General features: G+C 38.5%; 3 protein-coding genes and 2 non-coding genes across 6 annotated transcripts; all 5 read right to left on the bottom strand.

The window, feature by feature from the left end:
• Positions 1 to 767: 767 nt before the first annotated feature.
• On the bottom strand, positions 768 to 8,056 carry cct6a (chaperonin containing TCP1, subunit 6A (zeta 1)). 2 transcript variants are annotated; one of them, XM_068331956.1, is made up of 13 exons: positions 7,836 to 8,056; positions 7,191 to 7,254; positions 5,676 to 5,810; positions 5,518 to 5,589; positions 4,877 to 4,980; positions 4,380 to 4,650; positions 3,959 to 4,041; positions 2,995 to 3,091; positions 2,690 to 2,837; positions 1,850 to 1,983; positions 1,565 to 1,667; positions 1,196 to 1,268; positions 768 to 1,097 (listed from the first exon to the last, which is right to left on the bottom strand). In XM_068331956.1, exons 1-13 carry the CDS (start codon positions 7,970 to 7,972, stop codon positions 1,025 to 1,027), a joined length of 1,494 nt encoding a protein of 497 aa, XP_068188057.1. In that variant the 5' UTR covers positions 7,973 to 8,056; the 3' UTR covers positions 768 to 1,024. The 2 variants fall into 2 exon arrangements, with proteins under 2 accessions (XP_068188057.1, XP_068188056.1); XM_068331955.1 differs by having other exon boundaries at positions 5,416 to 5,589.
• On the bottom strand, positions 3,520 to 3,654 carry LOC137606781 (small nucleolar RNA SNORA22). Its single transcript, XR_011037926.1, has one exon. It is a non-coding gene; the product is annotated as a small nucleolar RNA SNORA22 (small nucleolar RNA).
• On the bottom strand, positions 6,070 to 6,204 carry LOC137606782 (small nucleolar RNA SNORA22). Its single transcript, XR_011037927.1, has one exon. It is a non-coding gene; the product is annotated as a small nucleolar RNA SNORA22 (small nucleolar RNA).
• Positions 8,057 to 8,784: 728 nt separating the features above from the next.
• On the bottom strand, positions 8,785 to 15,056 carry LOC137605974 (protein NipSnap homolog 2-like). The gene is made up of 10 exons (XM_068330970.1): positions 14,911 to 15,056; positions 13,547 to 13,674; positions 13,352 to 13,397; positions 13,111 to 13,205; positions 12,406 to 12,476; positions 12,112 to 12,252; positions 11,982 to 12,013; positions 11,356 to 11,450; positions 10,949 to 11,032; positions 8,785 to 10,341 (listed from the first exon to the last, which is right to left on the bottom strand). The coding sequence occupies exons 1-10, from the start codon at positions 15,000 to 15,002 to the stop codon at positions 10,277 to 10,279; spliced, it is 849 nt and encodes a 282-aa protein (XP_068187071.1). The 5' UTR covers positions 15,003 to 15,056; the 3' UTR covers positions 8,785 to 10,276.
• A 262-nt stretch (positions 15,057 to 15,318) lies between these two features.
• Positions 15,319 to 17,632, bottom strand: mrps17 (mitochondrial ribosomal protein S17). Its single transcript, XM_068331724.1, has 3 exons — positions 17,535 to 17,632; positions 16,966 to 17,110; positions 15,319 to 16,156 (listed from the first exon to the last, which is right to left on the bottom strand). Exons 2-3 carry the CDS (start codon positions 17,086 to 17,088, stop codon positions 15,833 to 15,835), a joined length of 447 nt encoding a protein of 148 aa, XP_068187825.1. The 5' UTR covers positions 17,089 to 17,110; positions 17,535 to 17,632; the 3' UTR covers positions 15,319 to 15,832.
• Positions 17,633 to 27,333: the final 9,701 nt, after the last annotated feature.

Consider the following 27,333-nt stretch of genomic DNA (forward strand, 5'->3'; position numbering starts at 1 on the left):
ACAATCAACTTCCGGGTCAGCGATCTCTTCTTCATTGGATTTACACTCGCTTTGTGTTCTAATTGCTACATTACCGCCCTCTGCTGGTTGAAAATTACTTCAGTCTTTTTTGTACATCTGATCCACCTCGCAGGTCACAGGTCTGAAGTCACAGATGGCTACAGGCGAGAGGCGAGGTGCACCCCAGATAAGATGCCAGCAACAAACATGGGGCCACAAACAACTACTCACACACAAACAGACTTACTAAGGGGAATTTGGAGTCATCAGTTCTTCTAAACTGTTTTTGTTGGTGGAAGCTGGAGAACCCGGAGAGAACCACGGAGACACAGGGAGAACGCACACACTAACAACCCTGCTGTCAACATATACTTGTCAACATAACTTGTATTGTTATTTGTGCTCTATATTTATTGTCATTCCTTATATTGACTTTTTGTCTGACACTAACAGCCTGAAGCCGGAAAACCCGGACTCACACAGACATGTGAAATTCCTACCCTGTACTTTCATAAAATTAGAGCTCATTTCTTAGTTGTCATAAGTTTTTACTTATATGGCAAGAGTATTGGTATAAGAAATTTTATTTTAGGAACTTTAATTTTAAAAATATATCATTATAAAATCACAAGTTATAAAATTTTGCCGAATAATGTACTGAAAACACATTCAATTAGTGTCTGTGGCGTTTGTATTGCTCCATCATGAGATCAACATTTCTGGACTCGTAGATAGAAAACTACTGTATAAAAATCAAGCCAACCACATTTTTCAATGACAAGAAAACTTTAATGGGTAGAAATGAAGTTGAATGGCAGACGTCAGTGCTTTTAACAAAACCTCATAAATAAACCAATCAGAGGGAAAGAAAAACATAACTGGTATCTGACAGACGCTGTGATGGATGTGTTGGTGTTTACATCGATCTGTCCATCAGACCAGGGAGCTTTAGAGAACCAAATGCAGGAACCGTTGAATCCATCCCTGTGATTATGATAAGGGCTGCTGCTTCTTGTGTTGAACTTTAACCTTTGAGAGAAGACATTCCAGCTCGTATGATCTCATCCACTAACAAGATGTTGCAGGCGACAGCAGTGCTGCAAGAGAGTAAAAGCCCACATAAGAAGCAATGCATGAAGATCATTTCATGATCTAATACTCTGGTTTTGGAACCATTTTGAAAATGTGTTCTCACCATGAATGGAGGAGCTGTTTCTTAACGCTGTAGTTATCCCACACACCTGCTTCTCCTGCCACCATTGGTTCCCCTGAAAAACACAAAGGATGGATGTTAAAAAACAAAAAAACTCAGAACTTCTGCATAAAACCCAAACAAAAATAAGTGGAACAAATTCATTTTAAATAAAGTCAATCCTTTTCCATGAACCATTTTGCAAATGTTCAGAGTGGTCCGTGTTTTATCTGTTTATGTTGTATGACATGTTTTATATAGCAAAAGTGTACTACAATTAAATCAAACAATAAGTTTGTTAAATTGTCGTGTCTTTTAGATGAACTGTATTGCTTATAAAGATCAAGGCGTATTCAGCCCAGGGGTCCTGACCTGTGCTGAGGTCCACTCCAACCAGCTGACCCGACTCTCTGTACTCCGTCTGAAGCTTCAACAGTGTCTCCTGTGGGTCATAGCCTGAGTTCTGGGCCAAAACCTACAATGGAGGATGAGCGATTAAAACTAACACGACTGATGTTGATTCAGGTTTCCCATTTTCCCAGACCCCAATGACAAATATTGATGATAGGACCACATCTATGATTTAAAAAAAAAAAAAAAGATATATCAAAGATTTTTAATTATAAATGAGATTAAATAACGTCACGAACACCTCACCTTGGGGATGACTAGGAGTGCATCTGCAAATGCTTGGACGCCCAGCTGGGATCTGCCCTTCACATTTGGCTTGTGTTTCACCAGAGCATCTGCCACAGCTACCTCAAAGGCACCTGCCCCAGGAACCACTCTTCCTGAAGAGACATGGGTGAAGACACTCACAAAACAGAATTCTTGCAGCTTAATAAGAAGAGTACAGGTAGTACAGGTAGTGTATCACACAAAAATCAGTTGTAATGCAGTATGTGACTGTTCAGACTACAAATGAAATAAGTGACATCAATCTGGATGGGCTCAAAATCAGATAAAGGCCACTAGTCTGAACAAGCCTAAAGCTTACGACCCCCTGATGTGCTTCCCTGTAATCAGAAGTTCAACACTTCACTTTACGATTGACTCAACTGTTTTATTTCCAAGTTTCTCAGTTAACTTGATCAATGGTTAACGTCAAATAGCAAAATACGCAGAGTTCAGCATCCAGAGAAAACTGTTCACTTAGTCTTAAATTTGCTCACTTATTCTGACATAACATGTGAAAACTTAATCTATGGGGTGTTAATTTTGTTATGTTACGTTAATGCGGCAGAAAGAGGAAGTAGTCGGCTGCCTACACTTTTTTATATTTATGGATGTTCGTAAGTCTGTATGTTTAACATAAAATTAATCTCCAAAATCTGGTATGTTTGTTCTGATCACATGTATGGTACTAAAACACCCGTGGTTATGAAAAAATGCATTGAATTGTAAAATGTGAAACCAGACTTATTTCAATAAAGTAAATTTACAAAAGTTTTAAAAAAAAACCCACACTGAGAAAGGCTGTCATTACAACGTTCTTACCATCTTCTATGGCGTTCTTGACAGCCCGCAAACCATCCCTGACAGCATCTTTGATTTGAGTGAGGGTGTGTTTGTTGGGTCCTTTCACAAGCAGGGTGACAGAGCGAGGGTTTCCACACTTCTCGATGAACGTGTACTTCTCCTCTCCCTGCAGAAGGGATCGGGACAGATGAACAACTTTTAAATATTTAAATATAAATACAAATACACTCAAAGCCTTTTGAGTCTGTTATTGCGGGGTTTTTGTTTTATTTTACATCCAAGAACACATCCACAACTGGAACAAATGGCGGATAAATACTCACCAGTGTGTGCTCATAAACCAACCCAGCATTTCCCAAGCACTCAGGAGTGAGGTCATCAACTGAATTCATGGGGATGCCACCACAAGCGAGGGTGAGCCTACAGAAGGGAGCACATGTGTGTAGATACTGGTTTTTAAATGTGATTTGGGTTCATTTTGATGCAAATGTGTTTCAGGTCAGAATAAAGAAAAAGGAACTGACAAAACTGCCACACATCAGCAATTTCAGCATCCGATGACGCAACACGGATATGAATGACAAGCTGTAATGATCATAAATAATGAATCCTGGCTACATTCAGGGAACAATGAGGCAATGAGTCACTACTTAAAAGCAAAAAGTAAAATGACATCACACTGTGTTTTAGTGTTTAAAAAAACTGGTCAATAAACAATCATGTCTTGTAAATTTCTTAATAACTAAATACAAAATCATATGATAGAGCAGTAAGACCATGTCTCAACTCATGAAGGCTAAAAGAATACATCCAGAATAGAAGATGAACTTATGAACCCACACTGGATAGTTTGTTCTGATCAGCTGAATACATGTAGGAGAGACTGAAGCTCTCGTAATGCAGAGGAAAAGACCAGATTTACTGTAGCACAGACATGAGACCAGGGAGAGCCACGCTAGCATCCCTGGGTGTTCGCTGTGCAAGAGAGAAAAACTGATCACAGCCTCATCAATTTGTAATATACTAAAATAAATGAAAAAAGAGAATAAACAAGTTTCATTGAGTGGATTTGTGAAGCAGGAGCGCTGCGATGAGTTTGAATGCAAGAGGCTGGAAGTTGTTTGAGTTGACTTCATGTGAATTTTGTTACGACTGAATTTTTTGATATCTATATTTTAAAAATGTTTAGATTTAATATTAAACCCTCAAAATTTTTAGTACAGATACTTGTTCCCAGACACACAATAACCCACAACTAAATAATAGGAACACTCTGTTTGCTATCACCTCTCCATGTTCCTCCTCTTTGCTCTTCGCAGGGCCACAATACCCGCCTTAGCGAGGGCATCCAGGGAGAATGGATCAATACCCTACACAAGACAGAGAAAAACACATTTATCATTAGCAATCAAAGAAATAATTCACTGCTGTGTATCAGCATTATAACAGTTCGTAAGAGGAGCTGAATACATGTAGAGGAGGGATGTGCTCTGATAATACAAAGGTACTGATTGGATTTACTGTTACACAAATTCAAAAGGCCAGGGGGGGGAAGGATATTAGAATCCCTGGATGTTCACGGCGCACAAGAGGCGCAAAATGATCTGTAACTTACACATAAAACAAGTGACTCCCGGTTAAGTCATGAGCTCAGGGCAAGTTCCTGCAGTTACAGCACTAAGCGTTCATTACTCCTTTACAGTCGTACCTTCTGGTTGATGAAAACAAATCCCTTCTCCCCGTTGGGGCAGACGCTGTTCTTCAGAGCGATGATCTTCTGCACACGGTCCTCAATGAACTTCCTCTCTGACGCCACCAGCTTCTCCCTCTCCTCGGCACTCTTGTAGAAGAAGCCGGAGTTGACCTCAGTCTTTTCGTACTCCAATGAAACATTGCACGTCAGCACGTAGGCGTCCTCCACTCTCTTCTTCATGTCCGGGTGTCGGGCACCATGGTCCAATACCAAACCTTTGATCAGCCTGGGGAGAAAAACGGTCAGTTTTTTAGAGCTTCAGGACCCCTGATCCCTCCAGCAGCTCCATAAGTAACTGTCAACACAAGGAAGAACTGTCTTTAGTTCCCATTTCTTGTGCAAGATGTTTTCACAACCATAGCAGCATTAATTTGTTCCAGAAGAAAGGGGAAATATTAGTTTCAATGCAGTTGCTCTAAATACCCCAGGTTAGAACAAGCTTAAAGACTCACTGTGTATCGCAGTCAGTCTTATGCCTCATCTCCATGATCTCCACCATGTACAAGTCGATTGGCTCATTGGGTTTAGCGATGGCTAGCACTGCATCCACAACAGCCTGCGGACAAATATGTCACATTAAGCACTGATAAAATGAGGGCCATACTTTCTTGCTGCTAAAAATATATCAACCTACAACCAGCACCTACTGGTGGCTGGTATTCTTTTAAGGAAACAGAGATGCAAATCATCTGACATTGTATAGAAATACAAATTACATTGTGGAAATGTTTTACCAGATGAAGTAATGCGCATTTAAACTCACATGTTCACACATTTAAAGCATTTATTAACTCTGACTACCTGACTGGCTAACAAACAATACATTGGGAAATGGTGGCTCATGACAGATATTTATTATTTGCCATTTTACATCTAAAACTGCATTACAAGAACAAACACTGAGAAAGCAAGTAACCAGCTTTTGCTGTCATAGATCAAAATACTGAGCCTCAGCTGTCTAATGACTAAACTCTGTTCCGTCATGTCTCGCCTCTGTGAGCAGGTCCGCAAGCTCCTTGTGGACCTTGGTCCTAAGGGAAGAACGTGCTACATTAATGAGGGTCTCTCTGTCCATTTCACAAGCCACTTTCACCTCCTCGAGGGCAGCCAAGGCTTTCTCTTTAGCAGCCTCAAAGCCCTCAACAACGATCCTTGGATGAAGACCCTGCAGCAAGAAACAAAAGGTTAGGGAAAGCCAATTCATCGGATTCCTAAACACTGGATTGTGACATTATCATAAGGAGAATATACCTCTGACAAATAAAGATCAGCCTGTTTCAACAGCTCTCCAATGATGAGGACATTAGACGTGGTTCCATCACCTGTGATGTCATCCTGCGCTGTGGTAACCTTAGCAATGAGTGATGCTGTCGGGTGCTGAATTTGCTGCAAAGGAACAAGAGGGAAAAATACTGAGGACAAAACAAAAGAAAACCAAAAAAATGATCATGGAGGTTATGCAAAACACATTTATGGTTGAAAGAAAGAACAGGAACTTATTTTTTTCCATTATTTAAAAAAAAATCAAACATTAAAACTGCACCAAACAAAATGTGGCAAAATTGGTCGCGCAGCTATCTCAACTCATGAAGGCTAAAAGAATACATCCAGAATAGAAGATGAACTTATGAACCCACACTGGATAGTTTGTTCTGATCAGCTGAATACATGTAGGAGAGACTGAAGCTCTCGTAATGCAGAGGAAAAGACCAGATTTACTGTAGCACAGACATGAGACCAGGGAGAGCCACGAGAGCATCCTTGGGTGTTCGCTGTGCAAGAGAGAAAAACTGATCACAGCCTCATCAATTACTTTTGTAATATACTAAAAGAAATGACAAAAAAAAAAGAATAAATAAGTTTTATTGGGTGGATCTGAGGAAAAAATACTGAGGGCAATACAGAGGAAAAAAAAAAGATTATGGTGCTTAAGCAAAACACATTTGTGGTTGAAAGAAAGAACAGGAACTTATTTTTTCCATTTAAAAAAAAAATCCAAATTAAAAATGCACCAAACAAAATGTTTCAAAATTGGTCATACAGTGGATGCGCGTCTGTGTTATATGGTTACGTGCTTGTTTAACGTGAAAGCTTGTCTGGGATCCACATGAAGAAAAATAAAATTTGCATCATGCAGACCATCACAGGCCCAGAAAACATAAATAACACTGTGGCTTCTGCATACATGTGGGTCCAGCAAGTGCTTAAAAAGTACTACCAAATGAACAATACATACCATACTAGTGTATTTTAAATGTATAAACATTCATTGTGTGAGATGTTTGATTTAATTTTAAAATTTAGGACTGAGAATAATCCTCTTAACCAAATGTGTGGGTTGAATATGTAGTTTTGTGCCCAGTCAGGTAGCACAGTTAAGCTTTTGCCTTGGTTTTCTATGGGTTTTTTTGTTGTTGTTGTTGTTAATTGTGATTTTCAAAGAAAACCACACATGATTTTCAACATTTTCAGCTGAAAACAAAATTAAGAATACCTGAAATTATTAGTGTTCTCCTGACACATACAGAATCCTACACATTGGCTCTTTAATGTTGTTAACTTTCAGGTATTCAACGCCATCAGCCAACACAACATTCTGTTCTTTGACCCATTTTTTATTACTGAATTTCAACTTGTCGTGTCATACATTATCTTTAGGAGCATAATTGAGGATTAGTTATGTGAATCAACATGAATCTACAAAGGTTAGGGGTGTGGTGGCCTCTGGAGAATGATTCAAACTAATGCAGAGGAGGACATCCTTACCATCTCACGTAACAAGACATTCCCATCTTTTGTCAGCTTTATGTCTCCTGCACCGGACACCAGCCTGCGGATTCGCAACAGGAGATGAGTTAACCTGGAGTATTGAAGCAAAACCTAGATCCCTAACACCGGTTTGAACTCAATTAGACTCAAGTAAAATATTACAGTCTGCTTTAACCTTATTAAGTAATCCACATAAATTGGAATTCATTTTTCAAGTTTCTATTCTACATATACATCTGCTTCTTGGTCCCGCTTGTTCACGATAAATCTATACTCACTATAATTTTGTGACAATAAATCGTTACCGAAACTGCTCAAAAGATTTTCAACAACTGGAGTAATCCGCTAATCGACGGGTGCTAACATGCTAACGTTAGCTTGGCTGTTGTCAAAAACTGTACGTGAGGATGACTGGACAACGTGAGCTAGACAAAATCCGTTGCGCGAAAACGAACACTGCTAAATCGTATCATTGGCCTCTTCCGACAAAAAATTACTATATGTCTTCAGGTGAATGTACAACACTGTGGATACTGAGTGACCATTACTTCCTCCGCAAGTTTTTACCAGTGAATCACAGCTATCGTTAGCTAGTTAGCATAGCTAGCTTAGCACGCGTGCTGCACAAAAGGCTGCGCTCACATTTTCATGGTTCCCTTCGGTCCCAGATTACTTCTCAGCACATCCTGGAGCCCTCGAGCAGCACTGATGTTAACCGCCAAAGCAGCCTGGGCCCTGGCTACTTCTGCTTTTGGATTCAAAGCTTTCACTGCAGCCATGGCGAGGCAACACAACCAGCGAAGTTTAAGTAAAAAGTGCCACCGGTAGGGACTCCGCACTGGTCAGGCTTGAAAGGAAAGTCTTTTCGAGAAGGCTCCAGCACGTGTTCTCGTGTTGCATTTACGGAACTAGTCTACACTCGGATATTCTAAGACTTCTACTTCGACCCTGTATTTAAAAAAAATGTTTTAATGTTCAAGCACACAACCCGCTGTTTCTTTTTATTTCTTCATTGTTATATTTGAGCTACTACTTTCTGCGTTAATAACAACTTTGTGTCATCTATGCACGCTTAAGGCGATGGAATATCCTACAATTGAAATGCAACATAAGTCACACCCAAAACGACGCACGGGCTGCTCACGTACGTCACCGTCTTTAGAGTAGAGAGAGCACCTATTGAAGGTTTTTATAATTACAATAGTCTTACAGGTTTAATTTAGAAAAATCGCCACAAGTAAAATGCTCTGGACTAAACGACAACCATTCAGTCAGCTAACGCATGGGGATGTCTTCAGTAAATTTACTGTAAAATTCAAATGATCAAAAGACACAAGTCCTTGCGGATTGAGCTACTGCCTCCTTCCCAAATGACATATACCTGTACGTACACTATGTGTGCGTAAGTTTGGTGGTTAGAATGTATTATTGTGACAAGACGAGCTATATTATGACTAACTTAAAAATTACATTTTCATGCAGACAACTAAAACTAAAATGGTTCGTCATGTGCTGCTTGGTGGTATTGTTTATTACACAAACAAATGTGCAACAAATCTTACAAATGTCTAACTCCTATAAATTCAGGGTAGGAATAAAATGGAGACCACAATTTTATTGGGACTTCATTTCAGAAATTACAACTAAGTTTATTAAAGCAGTTCAATTCACATTTTATCAGACTTGAGTTTCAACTCATCTCCAATCCATTTGATCATCAACATGAGATCAGAATGTACCTCTTCATTTACAGAAACAGGATTAATCATATCTGTGGCTTGGACACTAAGCCTGTTATATCTACAATATGATCATTTTAAACAATCTCAGAACACATAATCATGTAATTGCATGATACAGGATAGGCCAGATAAGTCAGTGTATGGCAGTGTGTAGAAAACGATTAGTTTGGCCAAAATTAAAAAGAACTTATAATGATTTGAATAAACGTCTCCTCCACACTCCTAGAAAAGACAGAAGAGTTGGAAAGTTACAGTTACTACAATTTTACAGTAATCAGGGGAAAAAATGAACAGGGAGTCTTCATCAAAGTGTTCTACAAGCTTTCACACAGTTAAATGGATGCTACTTCAACTAAAGGGGCAAGGAATAAAAAAAATCTTAAACTCAGCTTTATTAAATAATGCAGGAAACAATCAAATTATCTGATATTAAACAAATTACTGAAATAAGTCACATGACAAGATAAGAAGCCATGCAAATCTGAAGTCACATTATCTGTTGGAGTGCATACAAGGCTAAGTGTTGAACAGTACGCAAAATTGGAAAAATCACCTGTAACATTGAAGGAAGCCTTTCTCATACTGATAGTGAACAGTCAGATGGATGTTGTGTTGATTTTTTGGTTCAACAGAGCTTCTGATATTACTGAAGTAATATTTTTAAAAACTATGAATTTTCAGCATCTGCGACTTGCACTTGAATAGTAAAATGTTTGACAGACATTTCTTTCTGGCATCTCTATACTGTAACAGTGATGAAACCAGCTTTTATCTTTTAAAAAAATCTGTTTAAAATCTGCCCTTTAACATCAGACCGTTAAAGGGCAGATAGATCAGTAACACTGTAGCTGCTGTAACAGATACAGTTTTGTGATGGTTTTAACCTCATCTGCAACAGAGGTGGATTAGAGGCAGATGGTAAAAGAAAAATTGCTGTTTTATATAAAGACACTCAAAATTCTTAATCTTTACATAAAGAGTCAGATGGTTAATCAGAAATCGGTTCAGATACACAAGGTTCTCACTATGCGTACTATTATTGACCATGTATGTGAATAAACAATACTATGTACCTTTTAAATCAGAATTCTGAATTATTAATTCAACTTCTCACTTTAAGTTAAATAACAAAATATTTTTCACATGTGGCCATAATTCTCTTCACAGAAATAATAGATATCAGACAAACATGGAAAACTGGAGTAAATAAACATGAAACTAAAAGAAAAACAACAAACATCTTGATTTTTTGCAGGTATCCGGGCACTGCACACTCAGATGGCTGGTTTTGCACACTACAAATCAGAGGACGGCCTTGAGATGATGCCACATTATTTGAGATCACTTCAGGGGTGATGTCTTCATGGGAATCATTATTCGAGATTCCATGTGCTGAATAAGAGGAACTGCGGAACCGGAATGAAACATCAGTCTATGGATTCTGTGTCATACGGTATGCGCACAGACATATAAATTAACATCACACCTTGTTTCCAAGATTCACTTTTGGACAAGATTTTGGATTGATGGATGGGCAAATTTCTGAATTTCCTTCGGGATTATTAAAGTATATATCTATCTTTCTATCTATCTACCAAATATACTGATGATTTGTTTTAATGAGAAAGTGGTTAAAAAAACTGTGAATTCTGCTTGTTAATGCAGTACAGTATTTGCAGAGCACACACACATGCAGGAATAAGTTACGAGCATATTTCAATTTAATGTTTTAAGAATAAGATTTATTCCAATAATTTATTACTTTTGTCATCTATTCTCGGGTGTGGATATCAGCCACAATTAGAGCCAAGTTAGAATCAGGATAGTTTTCAAGATGTCTAGATATCTAATATCAGTGCTGGTTAATTTGAATAACCAACACAAGGTATACACAGTCAATGTTACATGAACTGTGTAAAGTAAGATTTTGATCACAGCTTTCAGCAAATTTAAACACATAAGGATCATCATGGTAATATTACACTAAAAGTTGAGGACATTATAAAATCATACCTGTGTAATAGACAATTTCATCCCAGCCATCACGCTGCCAGGCTGCATTTCTGGTGTCCTCTCTGGACTGAAGATCTTTATAAGCTGATTGAAAAAGATATCGCTTCATGATGTTGTTTTTCTTTAAATTCACACATAACCAATACCTCAAATAACCATTTTTGTACAATCGCTAAATAGTCAAAAATGGTTATGATTAGACAAATCCAATGCATTGCCTTTAAATTACTGTACATAAACCATTACTGAATAGCAACACTATTAGTGGGAGAAAAATAATATTAACACCAGTGATGCATACTTTTTGCTGTGCTATTTAAATATGGATGCAAATTTAACTTTGTCTTAAAATACCATAGTGCTAAACAGTTCACCACACTGTTCCATAAACCGGAAGATGCGCTCACCCCATAAATGGTGAACAGTGTAGAGGCTCCCAATCTGTGAGAAAAAGCCTCCCACCGACTCTTGGTTCTGCTGGCGAATCTCAATAGCACGTGCCCTGCAGAGCAACAAAGAGATGTGTTACATTAAAAAACCTTCAGCTCCTGGCAGAAGAACTGTATCAATACACAACGAGGATATATCTGTAGACTTTTAAGTTAAACAAATACTGAATGATGATTATAGCAAGATATTTCAAATCAATACATTACGGATACATTTTGATCTTTAAAGTCCTATAACTTTTGCAACCCTGCCAGCAGGTTGGATTACATGAACAGGCACATTCTACTATTTTATATATTATTTTTATATATTATTTATTTTATACATATTAATTGCAGTGTAACAGACGATAAATTGGTCAAACGATTATTTTTTTTAACAAATTGTGTGGCATAATTCATGTCACACATGGATGAGTAGCCAAAGTGCACAGCTGACTCATGATCTCCTCACACAATCATTGAAAACAACTACATACTGCCGAGTCAGGAAATGTTAACTGACAATATAACAAAAGACTTTCATAGCTTGACATATCACTACATGTCTTCAAAAAGTAAAAAAAAGAAAAGTCATATGTTACCAGTAATTTCCCCACTCAATCATTGTCCCTGGCTGAAATGAGAATGAAACACAGGAGAAAGATGTGTAAACAAATTGTTTGATTGCTATGCTTAGTAAAAGGAAGACAATGAATTTGCAACATAAGTTACTCTGAGTTGGTAAGATCGGAGCTCATAGATGTTGGGCCCTGGACGAGGAACAGGTTCATTCCAGAAACTGAACTCCAGCAGCAGCTGGTTCCTACGAGACAGCAGCATCTTTCCCCTCTCATTCCTGTAATCCATAAAGGTCTACAGCAACGACAACCAACAGTGACTAATCTGGCATACATTTATATGTGTGCGTGTGTGTGTGAGTGTATAATTCCATTTTCATTTTCAAATCTCCACTTTAAGCTCATCACTCATCAAATAAATATTACACCACTGCTGGCGATGACACACCTTATTCTTCCTGAGTTTGTTCATGACTTCAGTGAGAGCTGGGTATCCTCCCCGGTATCTCCACAGGTGAACTGGAACAGAAGAAGCACAAGTTCCAAAATTAATGCAAAACTAAAATGTGAATTGACATGTCTCTCTTTTAATGGTTTCTTTATCTCACTAAAAATTTGATGATCCCAGATCTAGTCTATCACCATTTTGAAAAATCAAATCATCTGACCACTATGCTAACAGTCAGAAAAATGTATAATAGACAATGTCACACTTTTAAATAGGTATGAACAATTCAATAAGATGTATGACCATCCCTTGCCCGTGTGCGTGATCAAAACCTCAAAATGGGGCGGCAGTGGCTCAGTGGTAGAGCGGGCGGCAGAGCAGGTATTCCAACATTCTAAGATCGGCGGTTCGATTCCCGCTCAGTCCAAAAAACACCCGGTGTGTGAGCTGACAGTGGGAGGTGTCAGCTCACCTCTGGAGCGCTGCCGAGGTGCCCTTGAGCGTGGCGCCATCCCCTTTACAAGTTGCTTCCCCCTCACCTTCATGCCCACAGGCTCCTTATGTGTTTATGTTACTGGCCTGTACACACTATATGGCTGCATGTAACTACTAACCTGTGTGTAGAGTGGAGTCTTAATTTCCCTTAGGGGATTAATACAGTTAAAAATAAATAAATAAAATAAAAAACAAGGACTATCCTCTTACCTGCTTGATCTTGCTCACCATACCATGTGTTCCAGGTACCCACAAGCTCACAGGGGTATTCAGGGTCAGCATGAATGGAGGGCAAGACATCCTCACTACAAAATACACACACACACACACACACACACACACACACACACACACACACTTATGTAAGTAGGAACAAATCTGCTGTGTTTAAAAAAACAACAAAACAAATAACAGCACCAGCACATTGGTAAGAAGGAACAGGGTTTCTTACCAAAGTTCATTGTAAGAATCAAGGCACTCTGGCTTGACATTATGAACTGCAATTAAATAAACAAAACTTAAAATTACCATAGAACACATTTCTTTAGGTCATTGCCGGACAAAAAAGATTATAAAATGGCCTTAAAAAAAAAAGATAATCCTATTTATTTGTACAAACATAACACCAAGAATAAGACACACATACATTGAATTTTGTACAGATTGCTGTCTTCCTTCTTGGCGAGCAGATGAGAGTGAGCATCCTTTCTGGGATCGACTTTTCTGACAAACAGTGACTTGAACCAGCTGTCTTCACGGAACGCCGACAGACTCCTGTATCGTGGAAGTGAGGTGTTCATTGCAGGTTATACATACATATCAGTGATGTGGAATTACTGTAAAGGTTCTGAATTTACTTGTGAGTACTGTACATGTAAATAAAAGCCCCTTGTCTTGTGTTCTTCTATACAACACAAAGGTCAGTGTAAATGTTAAAAATGGCAGTGCATATTAGCAGTAGGCTGAATCCAAGTAAAGAACTTTTACAATTCCTTTCACACTATAACTTGTAAAGTAGTCGAGTTGAAGGTCTATAATCTGTACATGCAGCACATGACCAGAGGATTAATATACCAGGAGACCTTCACAGCAATATGAGCAGAAATTCTCTTTCATTTATTATAAAAATGTTAGCAAGACCTCAACTATTTATTAATCTGCCATCTGAAGTGTTCATAACTATTATTATTATTACATAACTATTCTACACAATGCATTCATGCAGCGCTTACATTTAAATTTACACTTCATACAGAGTTTTTATTTAATTTATTATTTATTTATTTAGTTTTTGTTTTTTTTCGGACATGTTAATATAGCAGACCTTCATCATCATATTTACAACATCAACAACATTCGGGGGAAAAAAGGGCAGACGGACAGAAGCCACTAGGTTTGTGGAATTCCCGTCCCCCAATACGAGTTTATCCAATACGAGTTCGAGAGAGATAGCAAAGTTAGCAACAACGAGAGACAGAAGAAAAATCGTCTGCTCTCATTGAAAGCCGGAAAGTTTAATTTGAAAAGATTCTGATTCTTAATCTCTGTTGGTTTTTGATTTTTTTCTTTTTTTTTTAAAAGTCTGCAGCAGCAAGAAGCGCCTTTCATCCGCTACACCCGCTGACAGGGATCAGCTGCCCGCACAGCATTGTGACCTTGAAGTTAAATACTGTAGTTTAGGTCTGAAAGCGAGTTACATTTGTTATTTGTATTATTTTACATGGCAATAAAGTAATATACAGCCATAAAGTAATATACTTATTTATAAATGAGATTTTTCCACAAGTTGCGTTGAGCTCGGGAACATTTATAACCATCATTAGTGACTCATCGAGTTGGGAGCCAGAAGGCTAATGCTAGTGACGCTAAACACCACTATAAGCGTTAGCTTTAACTTTAGCTTGGCTTTAGCAGACCACACTGTCCAAGTGTGAACTTCCATGAAACCACACACTCTCCACATGACACTACTAAATCCACACTGGTGAATTACATCAAAGTGACTCTAACCTTACGACGACCGTGACGTGTCCGTTTGTGTGTCGCCCCGCGGCCGTCTGTCTGAGGCCTGGACACAGTCTGTGCAGCACTCCGGTCGCCATCTTTCCCCCTTGAGCTGCGTTCAGTCGGAGCTCCGCAGCCGCACCGTTACTTGTGGTTCCTGCGTTACTAATGAAGTAACCAAGGGATGACTGTAGTCTGGGCGCTGAGGTTTATTTCCATAAATATAAAATATAACTTTCCACAAAGGCTTTTTTTTAAAGAAATTTTTTAGAGAAAATTGGAGTACAACACAACTATTATTCTACAAAGTTTTCTAATGTCAAAAATAATACTGTAAATCAATGTCTGGTATCGTTTCAGAATTATTTTGAATATAAAAAGATTCCGTGTTAAAATTACATATGTATTTGTTAAGTAGAAGAATATACTTTTCTCCCCTTGAGGAAATTATTTTTCTCATGATTTCTATATACTGTATTTTTAACATGCGTATATATATATGTACAGGCCCCTAACACAAACACACACACGGGCCTATAGGTATGCAATGTATGTATACGGTGAAAGGTAGAGCCACACGCAACTCCGTCCTGGTGCGCCCCCCAATGTGTAGGAGAAATGGTAAACCGGACAGCCTCCAGTCCCCAGCCCAAGACCTGGTGGACTGAGCTACTGCTTTGTCAGAAAACAGTTACAGACACCAAACATATATTTGTGAATGACATTGTGTGTTCTCATTGTCATTTTATTTCAAATTTAACAGAAATGTGCCTTCATTTCAAATCTTCTTGAGCAAGCAGGGAGGAATATCAATTGATATACTGTAATGTGGTTTAAATGTACATTATATATATTCACACAAAACACCTGATCAGAACCATAATTGAAAAATGGAAAATATCAGTAGATGAAAGGATGTAGTCTTCTATTATGAAGTGGGAGTTGGTGTCAGTGGAGCATCAGATCCACAAGATGCAGCAGAAATGTTGAGTTTCTGTAGTTTTTCTGATAATGATGTATCCTCTCCCAGGTCGAGTGCAAAGTCAGTGACAGGATCAACAAACTCCTCTCCTGCAACTCTCATTCCTGTCACCGGGTCGACCACCCGACCAACTTTATACACTATCTCAGATAGTTCATGCTTCACATGTTTGGACCGGGACAGAGGCAGAGCCTTGAGAAGGACGATATCTCCGACAGTGCATTGACTTAAAGCATCATGGGCAAAATAGGTCTTCCTCTTGTTATAGTACTATGGGGAAGAAAAGTCAACGTCAGTTTTACTTGAACATAGTCGTTTTACAGCAGTCTCAACATGTGTTACATCTGACAACATTGTGTTTTACATGTGGCTACTGGTACCAAATTGATAATTTTACTTTAAAACACATGAAATCAAATGGGAAAGTAAACTGTTTTTTGCTATTTAATTTATGACTGATGTGCCCAATTATTACACATCAATCCAACAACAGTCAGACTACAAGCAGAATGATCCGTTGTAGGAAATTCTTAAATATGAAATGCTCAGTACCAATAAACCATCAAAGACAAAGTACACCATATTTTCAATTTTAACTTATGTGGAACAGAGAACTGTGAGATGAAAAACAGCAGTAGTCTGTCTAACTGATATTAGCTGTAGGTATAGAGGTGGCTGCATGGAACTAGAGGCAGAAAAAACAGTAATGACCTCACTACTGTGTACAGACATCGTTTCTCTGTTACTGTTAGTCTTACTTGATATAGACATACAGTATATCAATATATTGGAAATTTCCCCACTGTGGAACGAACAATGGCTAATCTTATATTATCTGTCGGAAATAAAAACCAATGGAATCACTTCTTATTCATATATTTCTTTTTTGCAAGATTTTTAAATGCATGTGTGACAACAGCATGATTGCACTAGTTCCGTTTTTTCTATGCTAAACGAAAAATTAAAAAAATGATTGTTTTATTACTGCATTTGTCTGTTTCCACAAAGAATTATCATATTTTTTCTTTCCTGCACGCACCAGCAAGGAATGAACAAATTATAAGAGCAAAAAATCTCACCTTGAGCAGATAAGGATCGAGAACTAGCCTCGTAACCCGCACTTTGGCAGTTTTGCGCATCTTGGTCCCGATTACTCTGCCGATGATCCATCGTGCATGGACTGACACAATCTTTCCCGACATTCTGGAAGGCTGGATCAAAAATCTGTAGGGCATGACAAAACAAACACACTGAGCTATTTTATAACACACGATTGTCAAGTGAATGCTTAGTTCTTCTGTAGCAAACCACCTTTCACGATTTAATAATAATAAATAAATTAGTTACCGATCCGACTTGTACCCCTTTACTTTAATGACAAGTAGTTTGATTTAGCATAGCTTTAATTTTGGCCTTGAAATAACGATTATTACATTATCAATACTAATGAAATGCATGATAATAATAGCAATGATTATAACTGATGTTATTTATAACTCCTAATAACGCGGATGTGATGACAAGCGGGGGATAGTTATCCTTGCCGTACCCAAACTTAAGTTTGAACCACATTCATTCAAAAGCGGGACTTACAACAGAAGCTAATAGTGAATATAGGATAAAAAAAACAAAAAAACAAAACACACACCAAAGCTATTTGAAGAGAATTATTTCGTAAGGTCAAAAAATGCCCCCGTGTGAAGCCTCCTCCATGCTGCTACTGTCGGCCAGTTTTGATGACGTCACTCAAACTACGGAAAAGAAAGATGGACAAATTTCCTCAGCATGCCTCAGATAAAATTATTTGTTACGCGCATTTTAACAAGCGTGTAGTTCCTATTTAGATCAACCTTTGTATTTCCCTTTACAGCTGTCATCCTACCAATCATTCATAAGCCTGGTTCTATTAAAGAGAGCAGCGAGAAAACAAGATCTATGTAAAACATGCAGTTAAAAGTGTCACTGTCTTATCTTATCTATAAAACAAGTGTTTACGTGTGCTTTGTCACCATTCTACCATCGTACTTTCTTGTAACATCTGTTTTATTCTGCTGATGCGGTCAATCTGTGAACCTTTTCGCCTTTTCTCACAAAGGAAGTTTTCTTTGTGGCCACGAGATGGAAGCAGAGACGCATCACTTACTAATTTAAAATTGACGCTCAAACCTCAGATCTCACTGAAGCAAGAAACAAAAACTGAACAGATGGGATTTTTCATGTTCTGCAGTAAGAAATGAAAGAGCAAGAGTCTGAAGACATTAATAGCAACATCTTTTATCACTAGCCCTAATGCTTTACAATAAACAAAGACAGGATGGGAGAAGAATAAGTTGTTAAAAGAAATTGAAAGCAGTCCAGGATGCAATTAATTGTTAGTCCTGTTAAGTCGAGGTCATGGTTCAGTTTTTATATCTCTGAATAATAGAGGCGTTTTATCAAGAGAACAGATAATGTTATCTTGATAAAACATCCAAGATAGCAAGATATATCTTTTTTTCTTTTTCTTTTTTTTTTTTTTACACATTTGAGCCTTGTACAAAAGCTGTGGGTCACAAATGCAGCATCTGATCTGACATAACAAATCCAGAATTTTCCATTATTGAACAGGACTGCAGAATTGAAGCCAGTAAACACAGACAGAAATCATGTGTCTAGAGGCCGGCTCACGGAAGAATGTATTGCAGTGATCCAGCTGACACTGTTCACCTCTATTAAAATCTATTACTATTCGTTATAATCTCTATCATAACAGGTAAATCATTTGTTATAACCTACTATAACATTCTAAACTTAAGAGCCTACAGCTGTAAGTTACATTAATACTGAACATCAGTATACCAATGTGCTCAAAATGACATTGCTAACCTCACCATGATCCTATTGTAACATGTTCGCATCCTAACCTTTACTTGTGAACAGCAGCTAAACCTAAAGCTAAGGTTTGGACAGATTATTCCAAATCAATCCTGCCTTCCACTGAGCCAGATACATTAGTGGGATCACTTAAGTAAATTATCCTGTTGTTCTCTGGAGATTTAAGTACTCACCAGACAATTATTTTGTTGTCTTGAAAAAATGCATAACAATATAGGGAAAAAAACACATCTTGACATTCATATGGTATGATTGATTTGATAATTATTTTTTCTTTTAACAGTGATTTCCTTTAAACAGGCTCCTGTTAAAGGATCACACATTATCTATATGCTCTTCCACCATTTGGAAATGATAGGAGCTCCTCTTCAACCCTTCTAAAGCATATCTATGTGGCTGAAAGGAAAGAGAGATTTACCCAGATGCATTCATACCACAGCGTTAACGGTCTTGTCCTTGATCAGGATTTGGCTGTGGCTCAGAACCAACCACAGGCAGACCAATCTGGTCTTAATCAGAGCCATGTTGTAGTAAAGCACAGTGCTGGGTCTCTGTTTCCCATTTAAGGCAGTGCAGGACTTGTATACCTCTGCCAAAGTTACAGTGATGGCCAACTTTTGTCTCAATCATACAAGAACACAGGGCAATTCACATATACCAACTGCTTTTACAGTGTTCCCTGTTGAATGTGTTGTCATACAAATAACGGAATGCTAGGCTGATGTTGAACATTGCTGTTGCGCACACACCAGCTGAAACCACATAAGCATTTAACACGTACAACCCAATTCCTTAAAACTTGCTGAAATATCACTGAAAAAAGAAATGACTTTAACCCAATCATGATTCCGTCACCTGATACATAAGGAAATGTTTCCTTACACGTAAAGTGTTTCAAACATGTGTTTGTTGAAATGCAAATCTTTCGCCGACTGTTTTATGTAGTTGTTTCCCACCTGTTATTGAATCAACAATGCAGTTACGATGATAAAGCATAAGAAACTCATTATACTCATATAGTTAAATCTCATATCTTCAGTATGAGGTCTGTCTTATTAAATCTGTGTCAACAGCCACATCACAATATTTGGCTTAAGATAGTCACACACAGATCTAATTTTTAATGTTTTTATTCACGAGAGAGCTGGAATATTTGGTTATCAGCCCTGAAACATGTGAAAGCATGGCTGCTGTGGGGACATAATACAGAGGCCTGATAGCACATAGGCCGTGTGATTACACATGTGTGTTTTCTATGATAACATCATGACCCCTTAATCAGCAAGTTTTTATTTTCAAATTGACATGCTAGAATAATGTTGGCCTATCATCTATCCTGTGTATTAGTGTCCAGACATTTTTCAATAGATTAGACTGTTATGCTAGAGTGTTATTTGTTTGGGTTTGACTGAGCTTATCTGTGAATTCAATTCATCCACAAAGACGAGTACACGGGGTCTTTTAAAAGCTGGGTGGAGTTGAGCGATTACTCACAAATACTGGCAACGCTTGGCGCTGAGAGACACAAAAACCTACGAACTGAAGGTTGAACGTGGATACAGGATTTTATTTGGTTAGAATTAATCCCCCCACCAGCACTTCAACCCAGTCACAATGAGTGAAATGCTTTGTAGATAGTTACAGTAGGGTCAGGGCCAAGGTTGGGGTCATGTTATCTAAAAACATGCTAGGCTGTGATGTGTGTTTTGACCTCACCTGACAGTAAATTTGTTTTATTTCTGTTCTGACTGATGTTGGGGTTTAAAGCCTTTGGGTATATAGACACAGATGTCCCGTCAACCCCCCCGTTCATATTCCACTTTTTGGGAAGTAACTTTCAGACGTTGTTAGATCTTGCTAGTTTTTGTTTCAAGGACATTCAGGCCTGTGGTGTTATGTGCTAATTCAGCTGCAGGTATCAAAAGAAAGTCTACTGCATTCAGAAAATCCAGCTATAAATCAAGATAATGATTGATTACAATTTATACTTAAATATTGTTAATGTGTTGTCTACAGGCAAAGAACAATCAGTAATCGGTCATTATTCAATCTTAGAGAAAAGAATTGCTTAAGGAATCCTTTGCAAAATTTCAAATAAATCATTCATTCTGTGTCTGAGGAAGCAGCTGGGCACATCGACCTAAAGCACATTGCACAAAACATCTGTAGCAGATCATGTATCATAAAGCCACAGCCTGGTCGCTGCAAACGACACGGCCAGTCAGTCTCTGTTTCATTCAGCCTCCAGCACTGAAGGTTAAAAGTTGAATGTGAGATAGTACAATGGTGGCAGCGGGAACCAAGGAAGGGAGAGGCATGGCGGACAGGAAAAAACTTTCTGTGGTCGATGTATAAAGGCAGTGAGTCATAGAAGGGCTAGCTAATGTGTTTGTTTTCACGGTGGATTGACTGTAGGGTTAATGAAAGTGTTCCCCCTTTTGGGCTGCAGCCAACATTCAAACAGAGCTGGTTATGATTAGATGGAGACATTATCCTCAAGGCCGTGTCTGTCTCTGAGTATCTGTGCACTTTTCTCATCTTTGGTTCTGCTCATAACAGTTTAAGTGTTAGTTTAACCTCAGCTTCTGACGATTCATCTCAGAGACAACAAGTGGCGGCACCTGACACGGTGTGGTGAAAACACAGTTTACAGAGCTACAGAGCTAAAGCAGAGCTTGTGGTTCAGGTTTGAATGTGTTGTTCTGAACAGCATCTGTCTGCCTACATCGTCCAACATACAGGCCTACTCATAGGAATGAGTTATATATGAGCTACAGTTCTCAAAACTGTCAAAGTTGTAAATGTTGTTTAAATAACAGCTCTGGATAAACAAACGTGCTGATGGGAAATTGACAACTGAATATTAAAAGTTGCAAAGGTTCCTGATATGACGGATTTAAGAATGATCTGGTCTTTACTGGCCTCTATCTATATTTAATATATGTAATGAACTCAGTGCCTCAATCACCAAGTCCAAGTGGGGTTTCATAAACCTTTCTATGATCATTACAACTGACCGAAAACTCGAGTAGGATTTGAATCTTGGCCTCGTTGGAAACTTTTGAATGCATTGGATGTAAAGGACTGCCTACTGCCAAAGACACACCTCAACACCATCAAGAGTGAAGACAGACCTGCTTGTGGCGATGCTCATGATTTTAACGCCTCTTTCTCAGCATAGCTGCAAGTTATTTTCCTGGTCTTTGTGATTATTGTAGGTTTACTCATAAAAGTCTGAGGTCATGGCTAAACCATGATGTTTTGAGTATCGCTGCACTCTCAATCAGAGTTTTGTAAACTACTTCTATGACTAACACACTCTGAAGCTGTTCAGAAAACATATTTTCAGAGACTAATGACAGAAAATCATGTTTTTTTAATCCGATCAACAAACCAAACAAGAACAAAGGGTAAGAAAACATATTGCATCCAGGATGTACCAAAATGTCTGTTTCTGCTTGTTGCATGAAGCCATGGGATATTTCTGAAGTCGTCTCAAATGATTGAGTAATCCAGACCTGAAATGATCAAGCATGCAAAAGGAAACAATTGAAAGCCATGCAACAGTGAAGGTGACTGGTTGTTTTGTCACATACTTTTGTTGTGTACAAAGCATATGTAAATATGTAAAACATATGTAAAACATCATGCCATGATTTACAGCACATCTTGCTGCTTTTGCTTAGAGAACGATGGCATCCTATTTAAAACCCGACTCCTTAAATTGTTATTTCTACACACTGGAACATATAAAATTATTATTTGATAAACTATACCAAATATTTCCTCCTCATATTCTGTGCAGCATGTAAAAATGTCACAAAAATGGTTCTTGCACAGTGTCTTGCTGTTCTTGTTTGTTGAATCACACTTGTCTCAATATTTGGTGAGAGTTGTAGGAGAGGTTTAAACTCTCACTACGCTTCTCTCTTCAACAGCGTGACACCGTCGCAACACACATCCTGTCTTTTCCTTGGCCGTCACACCACACCTTTCTCATGCAGAGCATTACAAACACAGTTGAAGTATTTAATCCCTTCTTCAGCTCAGGCAAAATTTGCTGTCACCATTAATGTTAATAATTAAAGGCAACAGTTTATTTGATATTTTACACGAAGGAGAAACTGAAGTGAATGTGTCACTGTGTTGTGTTCATGCTGGTGTGCATAGGCCTCTGTCTGTCTGTGCCCCGTCAGACGTAAAGCAATTACATCAACAGTGCGCTCTGGATCCTCAGGGAGAGGGGCATAAATCATTGTATCTGCCAAAAACATTTCCAGCTTTACTGGATCACATACGGAAAAAACTAATGCTCCCAGTCTCCGCGTTCGTCAGCCCACTGCAGTTACTGCGGTGAGAGAGAGGACCTGATGGAGCATATTTGTGTAAGTGTCAAAAAGAATGTAACGTCTCCTGTGAATTCATGTATTTTATTACGATTGTTAGACTCTTGAAAAAAACAGACAGAAAATGGAACAATAGTATTAGAATTCAGTTACTTTATATCCAATGCAATCACAAAACCCTGCATTCCAAATAACCAACATCTGCTGCATTTAAACTGTTCCAAAACATGTTCCCACAATGCTGTTCAAGCATCAACAGGTAAATCTGTAAATTTCACGTCGTTCTTTAGAATTTAAGTTTGAATTCTGTATTAGCTGTCCCTCGCTGGTGCACCAGTCGCCATGGATTTCATGTCATGTCATTTTGCACAGCCTGGACTTCCTGAGCTGAGCTGGCAAGTGATGAGGGGCACTGGGCTTCGATAGATGACAGGTCAATAAAGCCTGAGGTGTCAAAATCACAGCGACAAGTTTTTTTTTACAGCCAGATGGGCAAAAAATTGTTGCACTTGAAGTGGAAGACCTATGAACCATTTAGCCTGGATGGGGATCTTTGTTGCACGCAAGTTATGTCTCACTTGGATTTGTATTCTTTCAATGAATTGTACGCCGTTATTGTTGACGGTTGAACAGCATTAAATTTCACTTGTGATCCAACAGCTTCGCTTAACTGTAAAATACTGTCATTATGGAATGTACTACAATATGGGGATGGAACAAGTTGTTACAGTTGAGGCTTTCTGCAGTTATCCGGGTTTAATAGAGCGCTAACCATCTTCGGATGTGAACCTTCGTTGCCTACATCTCTCTTCTCTCTCTCTCCTATCACTCTTCAACTTTGTTCCAAATGGAACAGTAGTGGCAGTCTGTTCATCAGATGGTTGATGGTTCGATCCCCAGACCTGCAGCCGATGTGTCAAGGCATGCTTGGGCAAGATACTAAGTCCCAAATTGCTTCCAGTGGCATTTCCAATGGTGTGTGAGTGGTGGTGCCTGTCACTACAACTTTATAAGTGTTTGTGTGAAAGGGTGAATGCTGGCTAGTATTGTAAAGCACTTTAAGTCCAGTCAGACTAAAAAAGCACTGTAGAAGTAAAGTCCATTTTCAGTTTATAAGACAAATTACATTTGTTGTTTTCATCTCAAATGTCTCCACTTTACCTAAAATATCAATAAATTACATGTTTCATGTGAAGAATATTGACAACACTCACAAACATTAGTACAACGTGTTAAACCCGGGCAGAGAGGAATGTCACCCTGCATGTTGTGGAAGTTTAGTCATGTTGAGCCATACGTTCACCACAAACACACATTAAACATTTAAGTAGGTCATAGGTAACAATATGGTATCACTTTGACTAATGTGCTGTAAATTAAATATCCAAGTCAGGAGGGATTCAGAGATATTCCCTTGGCAGTGACATCACCTCTCTTCCCGTCTCCACTGACAGACCCTTGACCTTGTACAGAGCACACTGTAAGCAAATACTCCTTCTAAATGGAACGTCAAATAGTTGCCCTTCGAGGTTACATACTGGGACTGGGTGATATCCTTCAGTCCGAGACGCAGAGACAAGTTGCATAATTCTGATTGTGTGTCTGTGAACATGTGTGCAGGTATGCTTTCACATAAAAAGTCCACCCACCTGACCATCCACTGTACCCTTATCAAATGAAAAGAATGATGTTAACCAAAAGTCTGACCAACTAAGTATGTAACTAGAAAAATTTCATTTTGACCATTTTTCCATGTTTTGACTCTACAAGAATGCATAAGGTTCTCTAATCTTTATAAAATTATATCTTTTTTATTGTTGAAAGAAGTTAACTGAGCAAATTGAATTTCAGTCAATGTCCCATTGTTTTTCCTGCTTTTTATTTTTCTTGTCTCTAATCAAAGATTTGGGAGCCTGTAAAGTCAAAAGAGGGAAGACTTTGTCACATCGAGAGGAGTAGCTGGCTGTTGGTGGCACGAATAATAAGTTCTGTGGTTACTGATCCTGAGACATAGTAGTAGCAGTAGTAGTAGTAGTAGTAGTAGTAGTAGTAGTAGTAGTAGTAAAAGTTTAGTGATCCCTTAAGATGGTTCCGTCAGGGAAATTGACTTTTCTTAGGCACTACACACAGCACGGTGACCACACAAAACCACACAGAAAAAGCACACAGAAAGAAGTACCAACACCTAGACTGAATGAAAATAACACACCATAAAATATAGACATAAAAAGGAATAAATAGGCATAGGAGTTCAAGTGTTTATAGTGTTTGTGGTGTTTAGTGCATAATAATGATGTGATGTTGATATGACCAGTGTGTTTTCAATATGTGATTATTTACACATCTGTCTGTATTAACATTTAACCATGGACCAAAATAATCTAAATGTGAACTCTAATGTATGAATTTGGTTGATAACATATTGTAATGAGAGACATGTTTTTGATTCTGGGAATGGGAATTTTACAATGACTTCTACCCGTCAGCCCTTCTTTTCCTTTTCAGATGATGTTGTTGCTGTTGGAAATGTGATGAAGGGGAAGTCTGTTGTAATAACATATCCAGAAAGAAAAAAATAAACTAAATACATAATGAACAAGGCAGTCAGGGACTGCAACATGCTGCGACAACCCTGAATTCAAGTTTTACCCTGACCTACTTTCATAATGGTTGCAGCAATAAATTCTGTATTGTACTGTCGAGTATTTGGCTTTTCGCTTCATATTTGTAAGTTGACCACAGTTGGCCACGGTTGTGATCTAATTTTCATCCCCTTGCCTCCGTGAATATAACACCTTTTGTTTCATCTTTCTATTTTATCCGGTTCCTGAGATATGTGCAAAAAAAATGTACAAAAGTGCACATTTGACCTTGACGTAATTTTCTCAAGGTCAAGGTCATCATTTCATTTTCATCCCTTTTGCCACCCGAGTAATGTGCTTTGTCTTTCATCTTTCTAACTGCAACAGTTGTGAAGATTTTTGGTGGACGGACGGACGGACGAACATTGACAATTACAATACATCACTGCTTCGCGGAATGTAATAAATATTACAGACAGATATGTAAATAATACACACACACACACACGCGCACACACACACACACACACACACACACACACACACACACACACACACACACACACACACACACACACACACACACACACACACACACACACACACACAATAATAATACACATAATACATATCATTCATTTGAGACATTTGTTAGATGCACCACTCATTCTTAGATGTCTGTATTGAATAAGTCAACTGGATTTCATAAAACATTTTGGATGTTTCTCATCCAAGAGGCATCTTCTGGTGTCTCCATCAGCAACTGCGGCTATCATGAGCACATGTGGGTCTACAGTTGTTCTTGCTGACGGACGGTTGAAACGTCCATGAATAAATTAAAAAAACAAAACAGAAAAGCATCAAAGTATCGACAATTTCAGTACCATTTGAGAAATGTTGGCCAATACTTTACCTCTACTTACGACAAGCCACTGAATCCACATTGCTTATACCAAAACACTACGAGCCTTTTAGCATGTCTGAAAGTTGGGCATAAAACCAGTGGTAATATTAGATTGTGATTTTATTCAAGCTTACTGCACGTATTATAGATGGTGAGCTCTGGAGTAGTGCCAGTGGTTTAATCTGTGTAAAGTCCATCAGATACACATGAATACTATTTTGCTGTTAATGCAATGTTATTTATAGGCCTAGTCTATTATTATGGATGGCACGATGATTCATTAGGGAGTTTTCAGGTTCAGTTCTTTTCTGTGTTGTTTTTATGTCCTGTTACTGTTCCTGGTAAGTCTTAGAGCATAGTTCTTTCTTATTTAGAGTCGTAATGGTATGTAAATGAATCTGAAAAGGCAAATCTTCTTCTTTCGGCTTTTCCCTTCAAGGGTCGCCACAGCGAATCAATTGCCTCCATCTACCCTGTCCTTTGCATCCTCTTCTCTCACACCAATACCTTCATGTCCTCCCTCATTGCATCAATAAACCTCCTCTTTGGTCTTCCTCTAGGCCTCCTGCCTGGCAGTTCAAAACTCAGCATCCTTCTACCAATATATTCACTATCTCTCCTCTGGATATGTCCAAACCATCTCAGTCTGGCCTCTCTGACTTTATCTCCAAAACCTCTAACATGTGCTGTCCCTCTGATGTACTCATTCCTGATCCTATCCTTCCTGGTCTCTCCCAAAGA

This window comes from Antennarius striatus, chromosome 13 (genome assembly GCF_040054535.1).
Source record: "Antennarius striatus isolate MH-2024 chromosome 13, ASM4005453v1, whole genome shotgun sequence".
Lineage (NCBI taxonomy): Eukaryota > Metazoa > Chordata > Actinopteri > Lophiiformes > Antennariidae > Antennarius > Antennarius striatus.

Excerpts from the sequence above, each read along its gene's own strand:
- cct6a (XM_068331955.1), bottom strand. The coding sequence starts at position 7,972 with ATGGCTGCAGTGAAAGCTTTGAATCCAAAAGCAGAAGTAGCCAGGGCC. Across the intron at positions 5,590-5,675 it reads CTGATCTTTATTTGTCAGAG|GGTCTTCATCCAAGGATCGT; the intron begins GTATATTCTCCT and ends TTCTTGCTGCAG. Across the intron at positions 1,668-1,849 it reads CACTCCTAGTCATCCCCAAG|GTTTTGGCCCAGAACTCAGG; the intron begins GTGAGGTGTTCG and ends CCTCCATTGTAG.
- LOC137605974 (XM_068330970.1), bottom strand. The coding sequence starts at position 15,002 with ATGGCGACCGGAGTGCTGCACAGACTGTGTCCAGGCCTCAGACAGACG. Across the intron at positions 13,206-13,351 it reads GATTCTTACAATGAACTTTG|TGAGGATGTCTTGCCCTCCA; the intron begins GTAAGAAACCCT and ends TGTATTTTGTAG. Across the intron at positions 12,477-13,110 it reads TGGTGAGCAAGATCAAGCAG|TTCACCTGTGGAGATACCGG; the intron begins GTAAGAGGATAG and ends CTTCTGTTCCAG.
- mrps17 (XM_068331724.1), bottom strand. The coding sequence starts at position 17,088 with ATGTCGGGAAAGATTGTGTCAGTCCATGCACGATGGATCATCGGCAGA. Across the intron at positions 16,157-16,965 it reads TCGATCCTTATCTGCTCAAG|TACTATAACAAGAGGAAGAC; the intron begins GTGAGATTTTTT and ends TCTTCCCCATAG.